This window comes from Plasmodium falciparum (genome assembly GCF_000002765.6).
Source record: "Plasmodium falciparum 3D7 genome assembly, chromosome: 3".
Classification (NCBI taxonomy): domain Eukaryota; phylum Apicomplexa; class Aconoidasida; order Haemosporida; family Plasmodiidae; genus Plasmodium; species Plasmodium falciparum.
This window is the reverse complement of record NC_000521.4, coordinates 85,127-105,000: the sequence shown is the minus strand read 5'-3', so window position 1 is coordinate 105,000 and position 19,874 is coordinate 85,127. Positions and strand designations below refer to the sequence as shown.

Below are 19,874 nucleotides of genomic sequence, written 5' to 3'. Positions count from 1 at the left end.
TAGTTACTAAAATTGCTGATATCCAAGCAGCTAATAATGTATTCTTTAATTGATTAATTTCCATTCTGTCAATTTCATGCCATTCAGCTGACACTCTTTTTTCAAAATCACTCCATTTATCTACAAGTACTTGAAAATCTGGGTCATCTAAGGAATTATATCCCCATGTCAATCCTATTTCTCCACCAACTGCTTCATTTTGTTTTTCGTCTTCTTCTGACCTTGTATCTGCTAAGTTTCTTGTGTTTATGTTTTTATTGGGTAAATTATTTGTATAGGGGAGTACATATATTCTATAAAGAAAAAAAAAAAAAAAAAAAAGTGAAGAATATTAATTCGGTGAGAATTTCAAAATGATGAAAGATATGGACATAATAAGTAATATAACATATATATAAATATATGTATGTGTTTTTTTTTTTTTTTTTTTTTTTTTTTTTTTTTTTTTTTTTTTTTAATCTTGTCTTTTCGCTTACCCTAATAGACATAAGAAAAAAACGATTGTTATAATATAATATTTTTGAATCATTTTATATTTAATATTATTTTTAATTTTGTTTCGTTCTTTATTTTGACTGCTAAATGAATTATATGTATATTTCTTCATTTCTGCATAATCAAGGTAGTTTGAAAAAATTCGGATAAGTTTATTAGAAATGTTACTAATAATGAGCATATTCAAAGGGTTCTTTATGAGTTTAAATATAAATAAATAAATATATATATATGTATATATATGTATATGTATATATCTATATATATGTGAAACAGATAAAATCTGTATTGATATTTTCACAAATGCTAACTATATATAGATATAAAAAGATACAAAACGGTTTCGTATTTTAATATATTATATAATAAAAAATATATTTATATATATATATATATATATATATATGTTAACCAAATAAATATACTATATATATATAATACAAAAATAAAATATAGTTAATAATATCTAAATATTTTTTTATCTAATTTGAATAATAAAAACCATTGAAAAATGAGACTTGAATAATATAAATGAAACGGATTAAGAAAATCAAAAGCAAAGAACGAATAATAAAAAAAATATATTTAATTATAGTAAAAATGAATAAAAAAGAATTATTACTTAATTTTTTTTAGATTGGTTCTTAATATTATTTTAGATATGTAAAATAAATATTATTATTACAAAATTTTAATAATATTATAATATATATTTATTTATTTATTTATTAAACAAATTTATACTTAATAATTATTATATAAATTTTTAATAATTTATATGTTATTAGAAAAAATAAAAATAAATTATATATAGAATATATTTTTATATATTTTATTTTATTAATATTTCATATAAAATAGTACTTGTAAACAAAATTAAAAAATATATAATTTTATTTAAATACGGGTTCTTTTTTTATTAGATTTTTCTTTTAATCTAAATGCTTTAAATTATATTCTCTGCATTTTTTTCTTTTCTTTTAATTATAAAATGTACTTAAAAATAATAATACATTTTTGCAACCACAAAAATGATAAAATGGATCTTTAAAATATCATAAATTTTGAATTTTTATATTTAACAAAAAATATTAAAATTATTATGATTCAAAAAAAATTATTTTTTAATATTTTTATATTTATTTTAGAACCAAACAATATTTACCAAAAAAAATTATAGGCTTTTTTTCTTTTATTTTTTAAAATAATATAAGTAAGAATATAAATAAATAAATAAATAATATTAAATACATATATAATAATATATTGATATATATAATATATATATGTTTTAATATATTTTATTATGATTTATGTTTATTTTTTTATTTTATTAATATAATTATTATATAATATATTGTTTCTATTTTATATATTTAAAATTTATAAGAAAATATTTTAAATATTTATTAATTAAAAAAAAAAAAAAAACAAACAAAATAAAAAATAAAAAATAAAAAACAAGCTAATAATAATATATAATATATATATATATATATATATATATATATATATAATATATATAATACTACAGGTTGAATTTATTTATTTTTTTTATTTATTATTTTTTTTTTTTAATAGTTGAAATAATAAAATGGGGACAACCAAGTTTTTATTTATTTTATTGTAATATTATAACACAGTTGTGTTTTTGTTTCTTTTTCTTTTTTATATTTTTAAATATTTATTTTATAGTATAAAAATAAAAATTGGGATATTTTTTTTAAGTTTTTAAAATAAGAAAAAGAAAAGGAAAAAATTATTATTTTTTTTTTTTATATATATAATATTATATAGATATAATATAATATAATAATAAATGAATAATATTATGCATAATATTATATTATTTATTTATTTTAGTTGTATATTAATTTTATTAGAATATTTTTTTTTTTTTTTTTTTTTTTTTTTTGTTGTTGTATTATAAATATATATAATTAAAAAAGAATGGGATATATATTTCTTTTTTATTAACTGTATATATAATTAATAACATTTGATATCATATAAACTATTTCGGGTTTTGACATACTGTAATATATATATTAAGGGTGTTATTTATATTATAGAAGTTTTAAAAATAGAATTTATAAATATTATTATTTAATACCTAAGAATAGGAAATGTTGTATATAATATATTATATAATTATTTTGATTGTCCGAATATACGTGTAAAAAGGTACTAATTTTTTTAATAACATAAATATTTACATAATAATATATTATTATATTAATAAAGAAATATATATATATATATATATATATATATATATATATATATATATAAATATTTATATATGTTAATATATAAAACTATATATATTTGAATGATTTATATACATAATATGAAGCAAATTAGGTGCTGATAAGAAAAATATTTAGAATCATTATACAAAAATATATATACTATATATATATATTTGATATTATGCCTAATTTTTTGGAATTTTCTTTTTTTTTTTTTGTTTTTTCTTTAAATTTATATGGAAAAAATAAAATTTTGTGAGTTCTTATGGAATAAAAAAATGTGCATGCATGCCTTACTTATATAGTAGATTCAATGTTATAACCTTGTAATTACCTAGTAATTTTTTACAAAATACAAGGAACGAACCCGTTCCTTAATTTTACAAATATCCATATTTACAAGGTTCAATTTTAACTTACACTATATAAATAAATTAAAAAAATTTAAGGGAAATTTTAAATAAATAAACTATTCATAAAAAAAAAAATATACCTGAATTATTTTATTTTTATTTTTAAATATATTATGTACATATTATTAAAATGAAAATGTAGTCATGCAAAAAAAAAAAAAAAATAAAAAAAAAAAAATAAGAACATGAATATTTTACTACTTGTTAATGGAAAATAAAAAGTGGAAATTTTATTTGTACATAAATATTTACATACACATATTGGAGAATTAAATCTTATCAAAATAATTATGTTTTTAATACTCAGAAAATGTAAATATATATAAATATATATATATATATATATAAATATATATATAATGAGTGAATTTTTTTTATATATTATAAAGAATATATTAAAATTGAATTAAAATATAGTAATAAGAATAAGTATATGGATAAATTATATCAATGTATACTATTTTATTAATTTTTTATAGAAGTTAGAAAAATATTAAGGTGAAAATTTAAAATATATATGATAAAATATTATTAAAGAAATAATTATATGAATATAATATAATGTCATTATATTTGTCCTTTTAGAATATTAGATAAAAAGGTTATAAAATAAATTAATTGGTTCATTTTTTTTATTTTATTTATGTAGACAATAGTAAAAATTTATTTCAAGAAAAAAAAAACGAATTATTACATATATATATATATATATATATATATATATATATATATAAATATATATTAAAATATATATTAAAATATATATTGACAATTCTTTCTTTTTTTTTTAAAGAAGAAAACATAATTAAAATGAAAAATATTTCTTAAAATAGAGCATACTCTATAAATAGCGTAATATTTATAACAAGGTTAATTTGGTGAATAATAAAAATTATAATAAGATCTGAACAATTATGATTTTTTTTTATTTTTTTTTTATATTTTATCCTTTTTGTAATAAAACAATATGTAAATGAAATAAATAATATTTTTTTTAAAAGAAACGAAATTATTAATTTATATATTGATTAAACAATTTAATGGGATGTAAATTCTTTTAGGTCATTTATTTTCTAAGAAAATGATTACTTTAATTTTTTTTTTTTTTTTTTTTATATTGTAAGATATAATATTTTTTTAAAAACAAAATTATAATAATATGTACTTAAAAAATTTATATATATATATATATATATATATATATATATATATGTGTAAAAGCTATAAATATTATAAATAATTTGTAAATTTTTTCCAATAATCATATATTAATATAACTTATAATGAATACGAGCGTACTGAAAAAAAAATTGAAACAAAAACTTTCTTTCTCGTGAAATTTTATTACTTCATACAATAATTATATATACATATAATATATATATTATATATATATATATGTGTATATGTTTAAATTCTTTTGCTTTTATTTAAGGAAAAGAATGCACATTACAAAATAGCAATGAATATTTAAATCTATTTTTTGTATTGATACAAGCTTCTAATTTGTATTTTCTTTATTTTGTTGTTATCTTATTTATGTGAAATGAAAAAATGAACAACATATGAGTGAACAAAGTTAAAAATTTTTTTTTTTTAATTCGAACAAAAATATATGAATATCTTATTTGAATAGAAATAGAAATATATAAAAAAAGAAAAATATACATTTCCTTAATTTTTTTTGTAAAATTGTGTATTCTAGGTTTTGCATGAAACTTTTACTAGTAAAGGAAAAGTAAAATATTTGTAACCAGCATATGAAATCATATATTTATTTTTATATGTAATATTATTTTTTTGTTATATAATATAAAAAGTTATAAAAAGAAATTGTGTATATTTATATTATATATATATAATATATTTATTTATTTTTATTTTATCATACTTTTGTGTATATATATTATAAAAAAAATAATTAGAATATAAGAATGTTTAAACTATAAAACATTAAATAACTTTTGTAATTTTCATAATAATAGAATAGGAAATAATTTTATTATGTATGATGAAAATGATTTATAAAAAAGGAACTATCTTATAAATGTGCTATTGTAATTTTACATATTTTTGGTATTTTTCATATTATTTAGGTTATATTTTTTTTATTTAATTTTTCATATTATTTTCAATTATTTTTTTTTAAAAGTCACACAAAAATAATTAAAAAATATATAAGAATAATATATAAATAAATAAATAAATAGTAAAAGAAAATTCCTTTTTTTTTATTTATGTTTTAATAAAAAGATTTTACAAATGTATGTGAAATAATGTCCCTATATATTATATATGATAAATGTTTTATTTTGTATTTAAACCATTTATATTAAAATTTGTTATATTCGAAAAATATTATATACCCCACATATTACATATAAAAAAATATATATAAAAATGTTATATATATATATTAAAGAATTAATATAAAATTACGAGCAATTTATTTATATCTTACAAATTAGAATATATAAGATTGTAATTGGTAGGAACTATGTTTATATATATTAATATTACTATAATCTTATATATATATATATATTATAAATAAATAAATATATATATATATATATAATTTAAAAGAAAAAAAAAAAAATATTTGATTTATTTATATATTATATTTTTTCATTTAATTTTTTTTCTAAAAAATATATTAAAATATATTAGATTTATATAAATATAAATAAATTATATATATAATATATTTTTTTTTTTTTTTTTTTTTTTTTTCTATCCCCTGTTAAAATGTTTATTTTGGTTTTATATTAATTTCTATTTTTATCCATATTTACATTTTTTCATTTTTTACATTATATCTATTTTACCCTTTTTAATTTACATTTTATAATTGGTTAATTTACAGTTTACTATATTTTAATTTTACATTTTAACATAGTGTTTTTTTTTTTTTATTATTAAATTTTCCTTATTTTCTAAAATAATTATTTATTAACAAAAACTATTTATTCTAAATATAAATATGAACTATTAAAAATATTATTTCTTCGTAAGGAAAAAATATGAATGATTGTACTACTTTTGTAAGAATATATATAAATTTTACGTAATAAAATAAATTTATGTTTTTTATTTATGTATCTAAGAAAAAAAAAAAAAATAAATAAATAAATGAAATAAAATAATATTTTGTATATATATTTATATTTTCTTTTTTTTGGATATTTTAAAAATGAAAAAAAAAAAAAAAAATAAAATAATAATTTTTTATATTTATATTTTTATTTTCTATGAAGTGGAAAACTTATATTTTATTTTCTTTTATACTTATAATTTATTATTATTATTTTTTTTTTTTTTTTTTTTTTAAATAATGAAATATATAAATAATTAATATAAAAATAAAGAAAAAAAAAAAAAAAAATATTGTTATATATATATATATATATATATATATATGATTATAATAGATATAGTATTACATATATTTTTTTTTTTTATTGATAAATTTCCATTTTATTATTTTGATTTATAAATATTTAATATATGTATTTTTTTTTTTTTTTTTTTTTAGTATTTATTTAAAAAGAATTTTATTATATATAATTATATATACATATTTATTTATATGGTTTTATTTATTTTTCAATGGAAAAAGTTTTAAGCCTATTATATATTAGTTATATTATTACATATATATATATATTTATATTTTTCTATTTAATTATAAGATAATTTGTGTGTTTTCTGTTTTTTTTTAATTTCTTGATTTTATATTTTTATATTTACATTTTTTTTCTTAATAATTTATGCTTAATTTAATATATTATATATATATATATATATATATATATGTATATGTAAATATATAATATTTACAGAATATAATATATTGCATATATAATACATATTTATATTTAATATATAATATAATCAATTGTTTATAATTATTTCTCATTAAATAATATAAAAATGGCAAAAGATAGTCAAAAGAACTTGAATGTTTCTAATAATAATAACGTCCAATGCACCATGGGAAGATCAAGCCAGAACATAAATAAATCCGATTCAAAAGGAAAAATAAAAAGGTGCACTTATGCCTATAAAATTTTATTATGTACAATTTTTATCTGGATATGTCAATGTTTTTATAATGTAAGTTTATATATATATATATATATATATAAATATATTTTTTTTTTTGTAAGATATTTATATGTAATATATACATTTTATTAATTTGCATATATGTATTTATTTATTTGTTATTTTTTTTGTGAATATATGCTTTGTGTATTCCTATATTCTTTTTATATCAATTTTTTTTATTTCACATATTTATTGTATTTCTTTTTTTTTTTATGAATATTACATTCTAGTTTTTTATTCCCAAAATTAAATATGTGCATGTAAATATTCTTAACAATAATATGATATATATATATATGTATATATATATGCCATTGAAGTGATATTCTTATGTACATTTTAATTTTAATATATATTTTAATTTTTTTTTTTTTTTTTTTTTTGATATATAGAAATCATATTATGTATATAAAAAAGACGGAAGAAGAAATAAAGGAAAGAAAATATTAGGTATAAGAATTAATAAATCCTTAGCCGAAATGGATCATACAAAATATCACCCAGAATATTATGATGAAGTTCAAGAAAATTATGACCCTTATTATGGAGTTAATCAATATAGTGATGAATGTGAATCATACAAATCCGAAGATGATGATTCTGAAGAAGAATATTATAATAGTACGCCTCGTGTGACTGTGTTGGAACCCCAAACGGAGAATAGTGAAGATGAGGAAAATTATGAAAAGACTATTGTAGATGAACTTAATGAATTACCAAATGATAAAAAAGCTTTAATATTATCTTATATAAGAAATGGAAATGATAATAATATGCAATTATTACCGTATGCAAATAATAATAAACAAAATACCCAAGAAAATATATCTCGTAATAAAGAGTTCTTTAGACATTTTGTGGATTTCATTAAGGGATATAAACTTTTTGATTCACCTGTTTTAAATGCATTACTACCCTTTATATTTATAGCTTTTGTATATTGTACAATCACAATGTTAGTAGGTAACGTACGTTATATTATAGCACTTTATATATTAGCAAAAATATTAAAAATGCATTATGACTACAAACATAAAGAGAATAATAATAATAATAACAACAATAATAATAATAACAACAATAATAATAACAACAACAATAATAATAATAACAACAATAATAATAACAACAACAATAATAATAAAAAATCAAAAAAAAATTAGAACTTTGAATGAAGGTTATCGATTTTATAATTTTTGATAAAACAATATATAAATCATTTTTTTTTTCTTCTTTTTCTTTTATATCATAAATGAAATATAGAGAGAAAAAGAAGTCGTTAAATTTTTTTTTGTGTTAAAAAAAAAAATAAAATAAAAAAAAATTAAAAAAAAAAAATAAAAAAAAAATAAAAAAATGAATAAGATAAAAATAAGAAAAGACATGATAATAAAACAAAACAGAAAACATTGTGACCAAAAAAAATTAGTATCCCTTATGATATTTGTTTAATCCATGCCATTATTAGTTTTCAGAAAATTAAAGGAAAAATAAAAAGGAGTTAATAAATATGAATACAACTTTTATGAATATCAGATAACTGTGGATATCCTTTTTGTATGAGACTGTTTGTACTAAGTTGTACAAATGATGATACCCTATGTCAATGTGTATATAAAAATTTTTACGTATTATTCATATAATTTTTTAAAGTTTGTACAGGTATATAATCTATACATTTATATATAATATATATATGTATTTGATTATGTATCTATACTTTTCATATATATATATATGTATATATATGTTTTATTTACTACTAATTTAGGAAATATGTGTTGAAAACAAAAAAAAAAAAAAAAAAAAAAAAATATGATTTTGTATTTAACATATTATTTTAACTAAATTAATATTTCTTCCATTTTTGAAAATTAAATAATTATTTTTTTTTTATATATTTATATATATAATACAAAAATATAGTTGTATATATATATATATATATTTTTCTTATATATGCTAAATACATTTATATTATAAATCCTTTTGATTTTTTATTGAATATATAAATATGTCTTATTATTAATTTGTGAAATAATTGTTATACATATATATATATATATATATATATATATATATATGACGTATATATCAATTTATAAAATTAATGTTGATTTATGCATTTTTTTTTTTTTTTTTTATTATTTTAATATATATATATATATTATATATATATATATATATACATAATGATTTTTATTCTTTAATTTTAAAAACTAATGTTTGAACTTAATAATATTTTAATTTAATTTATTTTTTTTTTGAACAACTAATTTTTTAATAAAAATTTCAAGTTGTTATATATATCTTACACAAATATTAAAATAAAAGAAAAAAAAAAAAGAAAAATGTATTATTTTATATAATATACCTTTAGGGAATTCTAAAAAATTGGATACAAATTTTAAGTAAGATACTGTAAATTTAAGTAATAATATACAAAGGTTCTACATAAAATAATCAGAAAAAATAAAAAATAAATATACAAATACATATATATATTGTATTGATAAATTTATTTATAATAATTAGAAAAAAAAAAAAAAAAAAAAATTACCAACTTTTTATAAATGTTCCGAGTGTAAACATCATAAAATTCAATACAATATGAATGAGTTATAACATTATTATATATTTATAGGTATAAAAAAATAATAAATCTAAAAAGGATATATATATATATATATATATATATATATATATATATACATTGTCTGTGTTTTGTTTTATTTTTTTTTTTTTTCTAATAAAATAATGAAATTATTCTATGTTCATACGTTTTACATAAATATAATGATATTATTATTTTTTTAATTTATTTTTTTTTTTTTTATTTGTCTATAACACATAGTTTTATTCCAAATTTATTTCTAAATATAAAAGAAATGAGAAAAAAAAAATATATATATTAATTATTTATATAATTAAAGACTGTTTTCTGTCATTTTTAATATAAGTTTTTATTATTCTATTTACACTCATGAAGACAGAGGTAATATATAACTTGAAACTTTTTTATGTATATACATTTTTTTATAATATACATATAATATATATATATATATATATATATAATTTTATAATTTATTTATTTATAATTTTTTTTTTTCTTTATACTAACATAAGGTTATATATATATTTTATATATATATATATATGTTTTTGTTTTTTTTTTTTTTTATTTATTTATTTTATTATATAATGATAATACATTTATTATATATATGTATATAATTCCTTACATAAAAAAAAAAAAAAAAAATTGTTTTAATATAATATTAAATAAATCTATATTTTGTAGTAAAAATAAATATAATATATATAGATATAATAAAAATTTTAATATATACTTAAAATTAATAAAACATTAATATATTAATTATATTTATTTTTATATAATATAATTATGTCAAGTATTATGAATGAAAATTATTTGTTTTATGATTCATATGAGAAAATGTATATATAATAAAAACTACGAATGGTGTTTTTTGCAACATATGCAATAAATACATAATAATATAATATTATTTATATAGTGTATATTGTATGAATAATTTTTACTATATATATTTATTTTTTATTTTTTTTTTTTTTTTTGTACATTATATAATAAATATATAACACTCTCTATAATTATTTATTTGTCATGATTTTTTAAAAAATATATATAATTTTTATATGTTTCTATATGGAATTATATAATATAAAAATTAAAAATATTTATATTTATATGTTAATGAATAAATATTATAAAGAAATTTTTTTTTTTTATTTTTATTTTTTTTTTTTATCCTTTTCATGGGTTCTAATTAATAATATATAATAATAATAATATTTATTTGTTGATTTCATAAGTATTTTTATTATATTTTTTCTTTTTGTATAAAAATTTGGTTTTTAAAAGATATATTTTTATTATATTTATATTATTTAAAAATAAAAAGAAAAAAAAAGGCGAAATAATTTTTTTGAATTATATGAAAACATATAAATTTGTTTACAAAAATATTTATTATTCTATATGATGTTATAATTTACGGTAAAAATATGCAAATAATTTTTAATGGTATAAATTAAATAATTAATTTCTTTGTAATTAAAATATTTGAAAAAAGAAAAATTAATTAATTTTTGTAATTTATGTTATTATATATAATTAAATAGTTTTTAATTCATTTTATTTGTGTTTATTCTTATATATATATATATATATATATTATATTATATTATATATATATATATTTAGAAAGATGATATAAAGATGATAACTAAAAATTATAATATATCAAAAAATGTTATAAGACAGATAGGAATAGGAGTGAATAAATCTATTTGTTTTACATGTAAAAATATAAATATATTGGGAAAATGTCAGAAAATATGTATAAAACATTTTTTGATATTTAATAAAATTCTGTTGTTATTTATTTTAGTATGGATATTTCAATATAGTAATGAAGAAGTAAGATAATAATAAACTGATTATTTTAATATATATATATATATATATATATATATATATATATATATATATATATGTGTATATTTATTTATCTATTTATTTTTTTTGCGTTTATTATTTTTAATTTTCGTTTTTTTTTCTTTATTATAGTTTACCTGTAAAGGTAGTAGATCAACAAAGCAAGATGAAGAGAAAGCATCCTTAAGATTTTATAGATTATTAGCCCAAAGTTATGTATTTAATTCCCGTTTGGATGGATTTCATAATTATTCTAATGCAGAGAATGAAAGGATGTTTATGCGAAATTATATGAATGATGGTTTGTTTAAATCCCAAGCGTATAATGAATCAGAAAAAAGAGATAATTTAAGAAATAATATATACAATGAACAAAATGATTTTGCTAAAGAAGGATATTCGAGAGAATATGACAGCAAATATAACTCTGCAGAATTTGGTACATCTAGAAAGAAAAATGATGGAAGAAATCCATTTAATTATCAATCGAATAATGAAAATAATAAACCTGCTTCATATATGAATGAGGATATTTATAATAAAAATTATTATAACCAAAGAGAAAATATAGATGAATTAAATAAAAAATTACATGATGATTGGTCGAATTTTTTAAATGAAGATTATTCTAATGAATTTGAAAGTAATAATTTTAATTCACCACATTATGATACATATAAATCAGAATATGATACGTACAAATCAGAATATGATACATATAAATCACAATATGATACATATAAATCACAATATGATGATAGAAATAAATATTCCTATCCATCAAGAGAAGGGAATTATGTACCTCCTTTTATGGATGAAAATGATAATAGATTAAATAACAATTATAGAAGTGGATTTGATGACACTAAAAAGAATAATATAAATGATGATAAAGGAATGAATTTTGTAAGAGATGAATTTTACGATGAATATAATAATAATAATATGAATACATCACCGGAATATATGTTCTCACAAGAATGGGATAATCAAAATACACATGATGGATTTCCATCAGGATGGAATAATTACAATAGTGAAAATAGTGATCATAAAGATCAAATAAAGGTTGAAACGCCATATATTAGGGTAGTTGAAGAAGTAAATGATGAATCAAATAATAAAAGAGATAATTATGATACGTTAAATAAAGATTCATCATGTAATAGAAATGAAAAAATGGAATACTATTTCCAATCAGATAAATTTCCAGTTGATTGTAAAGGCATATATACGAATTCTAATATAATAGTAGAAGAATATGATACTCCTGTTGATTTAAAAGAAACCAATGATAATTTTTATTCATTTAATGAAAAATTAAATAATGAGAGACAAAAAAAATATATGCGAGAAGATAAAGAATTTATAAATGAAATGGGACATATGTCATCAACATCGTCAAATTCTCCGTCATCACATTTTCCGTCACCACACTCACAACCCTCGTTTATACCAGAAACGTTTCAAGATTCCAATATTGAATCACCAGAATTTGAATTACCGACTTTTGAATCAGCAACTGTTCATACATCAGAATATGAACTACCGAATTTTGATATATTAGAATATGATTTACCACATTTTGATCCATCAGAATTTAAACCTGAAATTTTTGATGAATCAGAATTTAAACCTGAAATTTTTGATGAATCAGAATTTAAACCATCAGTTTTTGATCCGTCCGAATATAAAAATTCACCATTTAAAGAATCAAAAATTTCAACATCATCACATTCAACACGATCTTATGAAAATGAATTTAACTTAAGTACTGATAGAAGAAATAGTGAATCGTCTTCTAGAATACACGTTGATGATGAAAATTATAAACGTTTGAAAAAAATATTAAGTAACTTATGTTCAAGTAGGGAAAAAATATATGATCTTAGTAAAGAAGAGAAAGAATTCCTCGTAAAAATGCTACAATTAGATTATGAAGATTTTAATTTTAATTATAGAGGAAACACACGTAGTTATAATGATTCATCACCATTCACAAATTTTGAATTAAAACGAATACATTTAAAAATAAAAGCATTTATATACAAATGTCTTTTACGTTTATTACAATCTTATGAAAAATCAACTGAAAGTCGTGTAGGCAGTAATATATATGATATATATTAGAAAATATATATAAAAAAAAAAAAAAAAAAAAAAAAAAAAGGAACTTTATTTTTAATTAAATTTTTAAATTCAAGAAAATATAGATTTTTATGTTATTATAACATTAGAACGTGCTATATTTTTAATAAATATTTTGTATTGAAGTTTATCTTATTTTTTTAGTAAAAAAAATAAGTTTTTTTTTTTTTTTTTTTTTTTTTTATATATTTGTCAATTTTTATGTTTGCATAAACGATTAATATATATCTTTTTTTACATTATAATATATATAAATATATATATATATATATATATATATATATATATATATATATATATTTATTTATTTATTTTACGATAGTTTTAATTTTTTTTTTTTATCTGCGAATTAAACATTTTAATTATGTTCTTTATATTAATTATATATAATATATATTATATAAAAATAAAATTAGAATGTTTTGATATTTTTAAGGTTTTTTTTTTTTTTTTTTTGATACACAATTCATTATTTAAATTATAAGATGGTTTAATATAAATAATAAATGAAATATATTCAAGATACCCTTGTAAAATTTTCAATGAAGATATAATTTAAAAAAAAAAAAAAAAAAAAGGTGTATAATTTATGTACAATATAACTATTATATTATATAATTCTTTGTATAAATATATAATATTACGCAATGAGATATTTTAAGAACTATTATGTATATTAACTTTTTTTGAAAACAATTATAAAAAATAATAAAAAAAATGTAACAAAAATTTTAAATAGATAAAAAATATATATATAATGTCATTAAATCATATATATTACGGAAAAAAGTATATATATTTATGTTTTTTTTGTTTTTTTTTATTGTATTACACATATATTATACATATATATCTTTTTTATTCTTTTTTTTTAAGAAAAAATTTGAAAAATTTTTAAAATGATTACTTAAAAATATAGGTAAATAAATGTTAATAATATTTAATATTATATATATATATATATATATATATATATATAGATAATATAATATGTTTGTTTTATTTTTTAAAATAATAAATAGATATATATATTAAAGATATTAATCTCAGTAATATATTGAATATATTATCAAATAAAATAATAATGCATATGTATGTTATGTGATGTTGTATATATTATATATATACATAATGTACAAGAATTTGTATTGAAATTATATATATATATATATATATATATATATATAGATATAGATATACATATGAATTCAAAATTGTCTCTTAAAATATATAATATTAGATTAAAAAAAATATATTAGTTGTAATTTTTATGTATAAATATGCGAAATAATTATTTATTTTTTTTTTAATTTTTTTTTTCAAATAATTATCATACTTGTTTTAAATTTGTAAATTTGCATCAAATATATTATATATATATATATTTATATTTATATATATATAATATTGTATATATTTTATTTATATATCTAATTGAAAAATATTTTAAAAAATGTTAGCATAGTATCACTATCATTTAAAAAAATTCATTATGATCTGTTGATAGGTTCATATTGTTCTTTATTTTATAATTATAATTGTTTTATTTTAGTAATTATTAAGATATTTTTTTTAATCATAAGCATACATTATATATATATATATATATATATATATATATATATATGTATGTATTATATTTGTTATTATTTTGTATTGTATTTTTTTTTATAAATATATATTTTGTAGAAATATTTTATAAACATCTATGGTAGTATTATTACAACCCTGATATGTATTTTTTCCTTTTTTATTATTTTTTTTGTAATTTTTTATGTTATCACTATAATATAGTAATATTATTTTACGTATTTTTTATAAAAAAGGTATTATATTAAATTATATATAATATAATTGAAAGCAATATGAATAACCAGCACTTAATTTATAGGTCAGTATTGATTAAATATTTTCCCAAAGAAAAGGGGAAAAAATATTTTTTTTTCATAAACATAATTGTATATTGTATATTAACCGTTTTATATGATATTTTTCCGAACGTAAGTTAATATAAAAATTGTATATCATAAAAAAAATAAGAGATATAAAGTTATATGGAGTTATACATATATATATATATATATATAATTATATCTTTATATATATATATTTTTTATTATTTTTTAGATTACATTTCCAAATTATATTTTTGTGAATACTAAAGACATTGTAATTTATAATACAAGAGTCATCAGATCACTGTATGAAGAATATCATTTTAATACAATAAAAGACAAGATATTATTAAATGATCTAATAAAAGATGATTTAATAAAAAATGACATAAAAGAAGATCATATTAAAAAGAGTGATATACAGGAGGAGGATCTAAAGAGTTATGAAAATTTTACATATAATTTGATGAAAAATGAAGAAAAACAGGATAATTTAATAAAAGAAGATATAATAGTTAATTCATCAAACAATGATAATATAATAATATATAATTCGTATGAAGAAAATATAATACCAGATTTTACTTATGAAGAAAATATATTACAAGATTTTCCATATGAAGATAATATAATACAAGATTTTACTTATGAAGAAAATATATTACAAGATTTTCCATATGAAGAAAATATAATACAAGATTTTCCATACGAAGATAATATAATAATTAACAATTCAAGGGATGATTATTTAATAGAGGAAGGAATAAATGAGAACTCTTTTGTAACTGTTGATTTAAATAACAGTATGATAAATGAGACAAATGATGTTGATAACGAGAAGGATAAAGTTAAAATGATTATATATTCATATATAAAAAAAATGGATTCATGTAAAAAAGATATAAGTCATAAAAAATTTGGAAAATGTCGAGATGAAGAGGACGAAAGATAATGAAATCTTCTTAAAATATGTGCAATATATTTATGTATATATATTTGATTTAAAAAATTGCTTTTTTATTTGTCCTATGTATTACATATATATTGTCACACAATAAGTTTTTAATTTAAGCTGAACATTCAAATATTATATATTTTAAAAGAGAAAATTTTAATATTTGACAAATTTAACATATTTCATTTTATATTATATGTATGTTTTATTTATATTTCCTTTTTATTATATATATTATATTATTTATTTTTTTTATGGTGTGTCATAGGAATTAAATAATAATAATAAAAAAAATATAATACTTTCAAAAAGGAGGAATAATAATTTTATAAAATTTCTTATTTTTAAATTTATCAGTAAAAGTTTCACATTACATAAATTACCTTAAAAATTTATGTGCATAATTTATGAATCCTAAATATATGTATATTTATTTATTTATTTATGATGTTAATTTCATAACCCTTCTAAGATATTTTACATATTCATTTTATTGATAACGAAATAGTTATATATCTAAATTTTACCATTTTTGACACATTATATGTATATGTATTTATTTATTTATTTATTTATATTATTCTATATTTCATATATATAACAAATATATTATATTTTATACTAATTCCTTTTGATATTAATATAATATATTTGTAATTCAATTTTAAATATATTTATAAACTTAAAAAAACATAATAATAAATCATTTTATAGATATATTTATTCTTTTGCTATGAAAAATATTGTATTTATTTGTACCATTTATTCTTATTTTATAACAAAAAAAATAAAGTAATATATATATTTTATAAATGAAATGAGATATATTAATATTTATAAAGATGAAATATTTTATTATAAATAAATATATTAATCATAAAAATTATTAATGTATATATATATATATTATTTTTTTCATAATAAAATTTTCCTTATTTTCTATTATGTATTTTTTCCCTCCATTATTATTAATATTATAAAAATTGTATATATATATATATATATATATATATATATATATATAATATTGACTTAATGAGAAAAAAAAAAAAATTATTATTTCTTAAGTGTAACTTAAAACATATTATATTCATTTAACTGGAAATAATTTTTTATATATATATATGTTTTTTTTTTTTTTTTTTTTGCCCTTAATTTTATAATATATAATATTATAATTAGATCTTTGAATTTCATCCAGTGATTTGTAAAAAAAAAAGAAAAAAAAAATTATACTTCAATATTTTTAATAACAGCAAATAAATAATATTATTACATAAATGTATTAAAAGTGGAAATTATGATATATATGTATAACTGTGTATGATGATATATATAAATATATATGTATATATAAAAAAAAAAAAAAATATATTATCCAGGAGGGCAGTTTACTTTAAAAATATGTAATTTATGTGTAGTAGTGTTATTATATGATTCCCTTAACATTTCTCAATTTTATATATAAAATAAATATGTAGCTTAAGTAGAATTTTTATTGGAAATATGTATAATTATTTTTATATACTTGAATATTTTTATATATTAAATAATTTGTAATTCAAAATTATAATATATATAATGGGCTATAAAAATATATAATTTATTTTATTTTTTTTTAAATAAAAAGGTAGAATATATTATAAATTTCTTTTTTTATTATAGTATTAATTACTATATTTTCTACTTGGAAAAAAAATATTATTATATATATTTTTAAGCTTTATAATATATATTTTAAAATAATAAAGTAATTGTATATTAATATATTTAACATTTAAATTATTATCCCAATTTGTTAAGTTTCCTCTTCATTTTAATTATATGATTTTTATTTTTAATTGTTAATTATAAAATTATATTTTTTTTTTTCCGTTTTAAATATTGTGTTGTATTACTATATATAATTAAAAAAGGAATATAATCCTATTTTTGTTTTGTTTTATATGTATTATTAATATTCAGTTGTATTTATTTTTAATAAAAAGATATAATTATTTGTTCAAATATTTTTGAACTTATGCAATTATAAAAGAATGAAATAATTGTATATTATATAAAATATAAAATTTCACATTTAATTTTGATATATAAAACATATTAAAGAATTTAAAAATGATGTGTAAAATGAAGAATATATGTTTATTTAATGTTGAAATATTTGTATTTCTATTCTTTATGTCACCATGGAATTACACAAAAAATGTAAGAAGAAAAAAAAAAAAAAAAAAAAAAAAAAAAAAAAAAAAAAATTATATATATATATATATATTTATTTATTTATTTATTTTATATGTTAGGATAATATTCAAAGTTTGTGGTATAAATTCCAAGAACCATATAATAATATATTAAATGTTAGATATTGTAGATTGTTAGAAGAACATGCAGAATATTTTGGTGAGGTGAAATCGAATGTAATCGTTTTAGTTAGTCAAAATTATCTTGATAATATGATAAATGAAGAAGATGATGAAATGTATGATGATATGGAAGATGAATATTATGATGTAAATGATGAAATTTTATTAGATGATGAAAGAACGAAAACATTTAATGTAGAAGATGAAGAAGTATTAAATGAAGAATTTTCAGATGCTTTAGATGATAATAATTTTTATATAAATAATTATGTGAAGGAAGATGTAGTTGTAGATGATATAAATAAAAATGCTGGAGCTGTGGAAAAAGAGAATTTAAATGATAAATGGTTAAATTTGATGAAAGAAAAATTAAAGGATATAAATTATTATAAAGAAAAATATGAAAATAAAAGACATAATTATAATGATAGTGTTAAAAAGTTAGAAGAAAAATATCATTTAACATTTCTATGGGTCTTGGGTTACATATTTTATTTTATTCCATCCCTTGCTAAATTATTTCCTATATTATATCATTTTTGTATATATAAATTTAGTCAAATGATGTCAAATCCATGAAAGGGTTTATTACAAGGAAAAATATATAGTTATAAAAATAAATACAAATTTTTTTTTTTTTTTTTTTTTTTTTTTTTTATGTATCCATAATGAAGGGGAGTTGGGGGAACTATATATTTCAAAAATTACAAAATGATTATATAATAATAAATAGATAATAGGAAGGATGTGGAATATG

General features: G+C 15.3%; 5 protein-coding genes across 5 annotated transcripts in view; 4 read left to right on the top strand and 1 right to left on the bottom strand.

Moving 5' to 3' along the window:
• PF3D7_0301800 (Plasmodium exported protein, unknown function) overlaps positions 1 to 676 on the bottom strand; it is a gene marked incomplete at both ends in the record, with an annotated part of 957 nt that extends 281 nt beyond the window's left edge. The window contains 2 exons of the mRNA XM_001351059.1: positions 1 to 293; positions 477 to 676. The exon at positions 1 to 293 is cut by the window's left edge and continues 281 nt beyond it. Of these exons, the coding sequence (XP_001351095.1) occupies positions 1 to 293; positions 477 to 676 (493 nt within the window). The remainder of the gene's footprint in view (positions 294 to 476) is intronic.
• A 6,417-nt stretch (positions 677 to 7,093) lies between these two features.
• PF3D7_0301700 (Plasmodium exported protein, unknown function) lies at positions 7,094 to 8,433 on the top strand (the record flags this gene model as incomplete). The annotated part of the gene is made up of 2 exons (XM_001351058.1): positions 7,094 to 7,276; positions 7,663 to 8,433. 2 exons carry the CDS (start codon positions 7,094 to 7,096, stop codon positions 8,431 to 8,433), a joined length of 954 nt encoding a protein of 317 aa, XP_001351094.1.
• Positions 8,434 to 11,537: 3,104 nt separating this feature from the next.
• On the top strand, positions 11,538 to 13,886 carry PF3D7_0301600 (Plasmodium exported protein (hyp1), unknown function; the record flags this gene model as incomplete). Its single annotated transcript, XM_002808572.3, has 2 exons — positions 11,538 to 11,738; positions 11,889 to 13,886. 2 exons carry the CDS (start codon positions 11,538 to 11,540, stop codon positions 13,884 to 13,886), a joined length of 2,199 nt encoding a protein of 732 aa, XP_002808618.1.
• A 1,883-nt stretch (positions 13,887 to 15,769) lies between these two features.
• Positions 15,770 to 16,751, top strand: PF3D7_0301500 (Plasmodium exported protein, unknown function; the record flags this gene model as incomplete). Its single annotated transcript, XM_001351056.1, has 2 exons — positions 15,770 to 15,904; positions 16,032 to 16,751. 2 exons carry the CDS (start codon positions 15,770 to 15,772, stop codon positions 16,749 to 16,751), a joined length of 855 nt encoding a protein of 284 aa, XP_001351092.1.
• Positions 16,752 to 18,869: 2,118 nt separating this feature from the next.
• Positions 18,870 to 19,696, top strand: PF3D7_0301400 (Plasmodium exported protein, unknown function; the record flags this gene model as incomplete). The annotated part of the gene is made up of 2 exons (XM_002808571.1): positions 18,870 to 18,959; positions 19,055 to 19,696. 2 exons carry the CDS (start codon positions 18,870 to 18,872, stop codon positions 19,694 to 19,696), a joined length of 732 nt encoding a protein of 243 aa, XP_002808617.1.
• Positions 19,697 to 19,874: the final 178 nt, after the last annotated feature.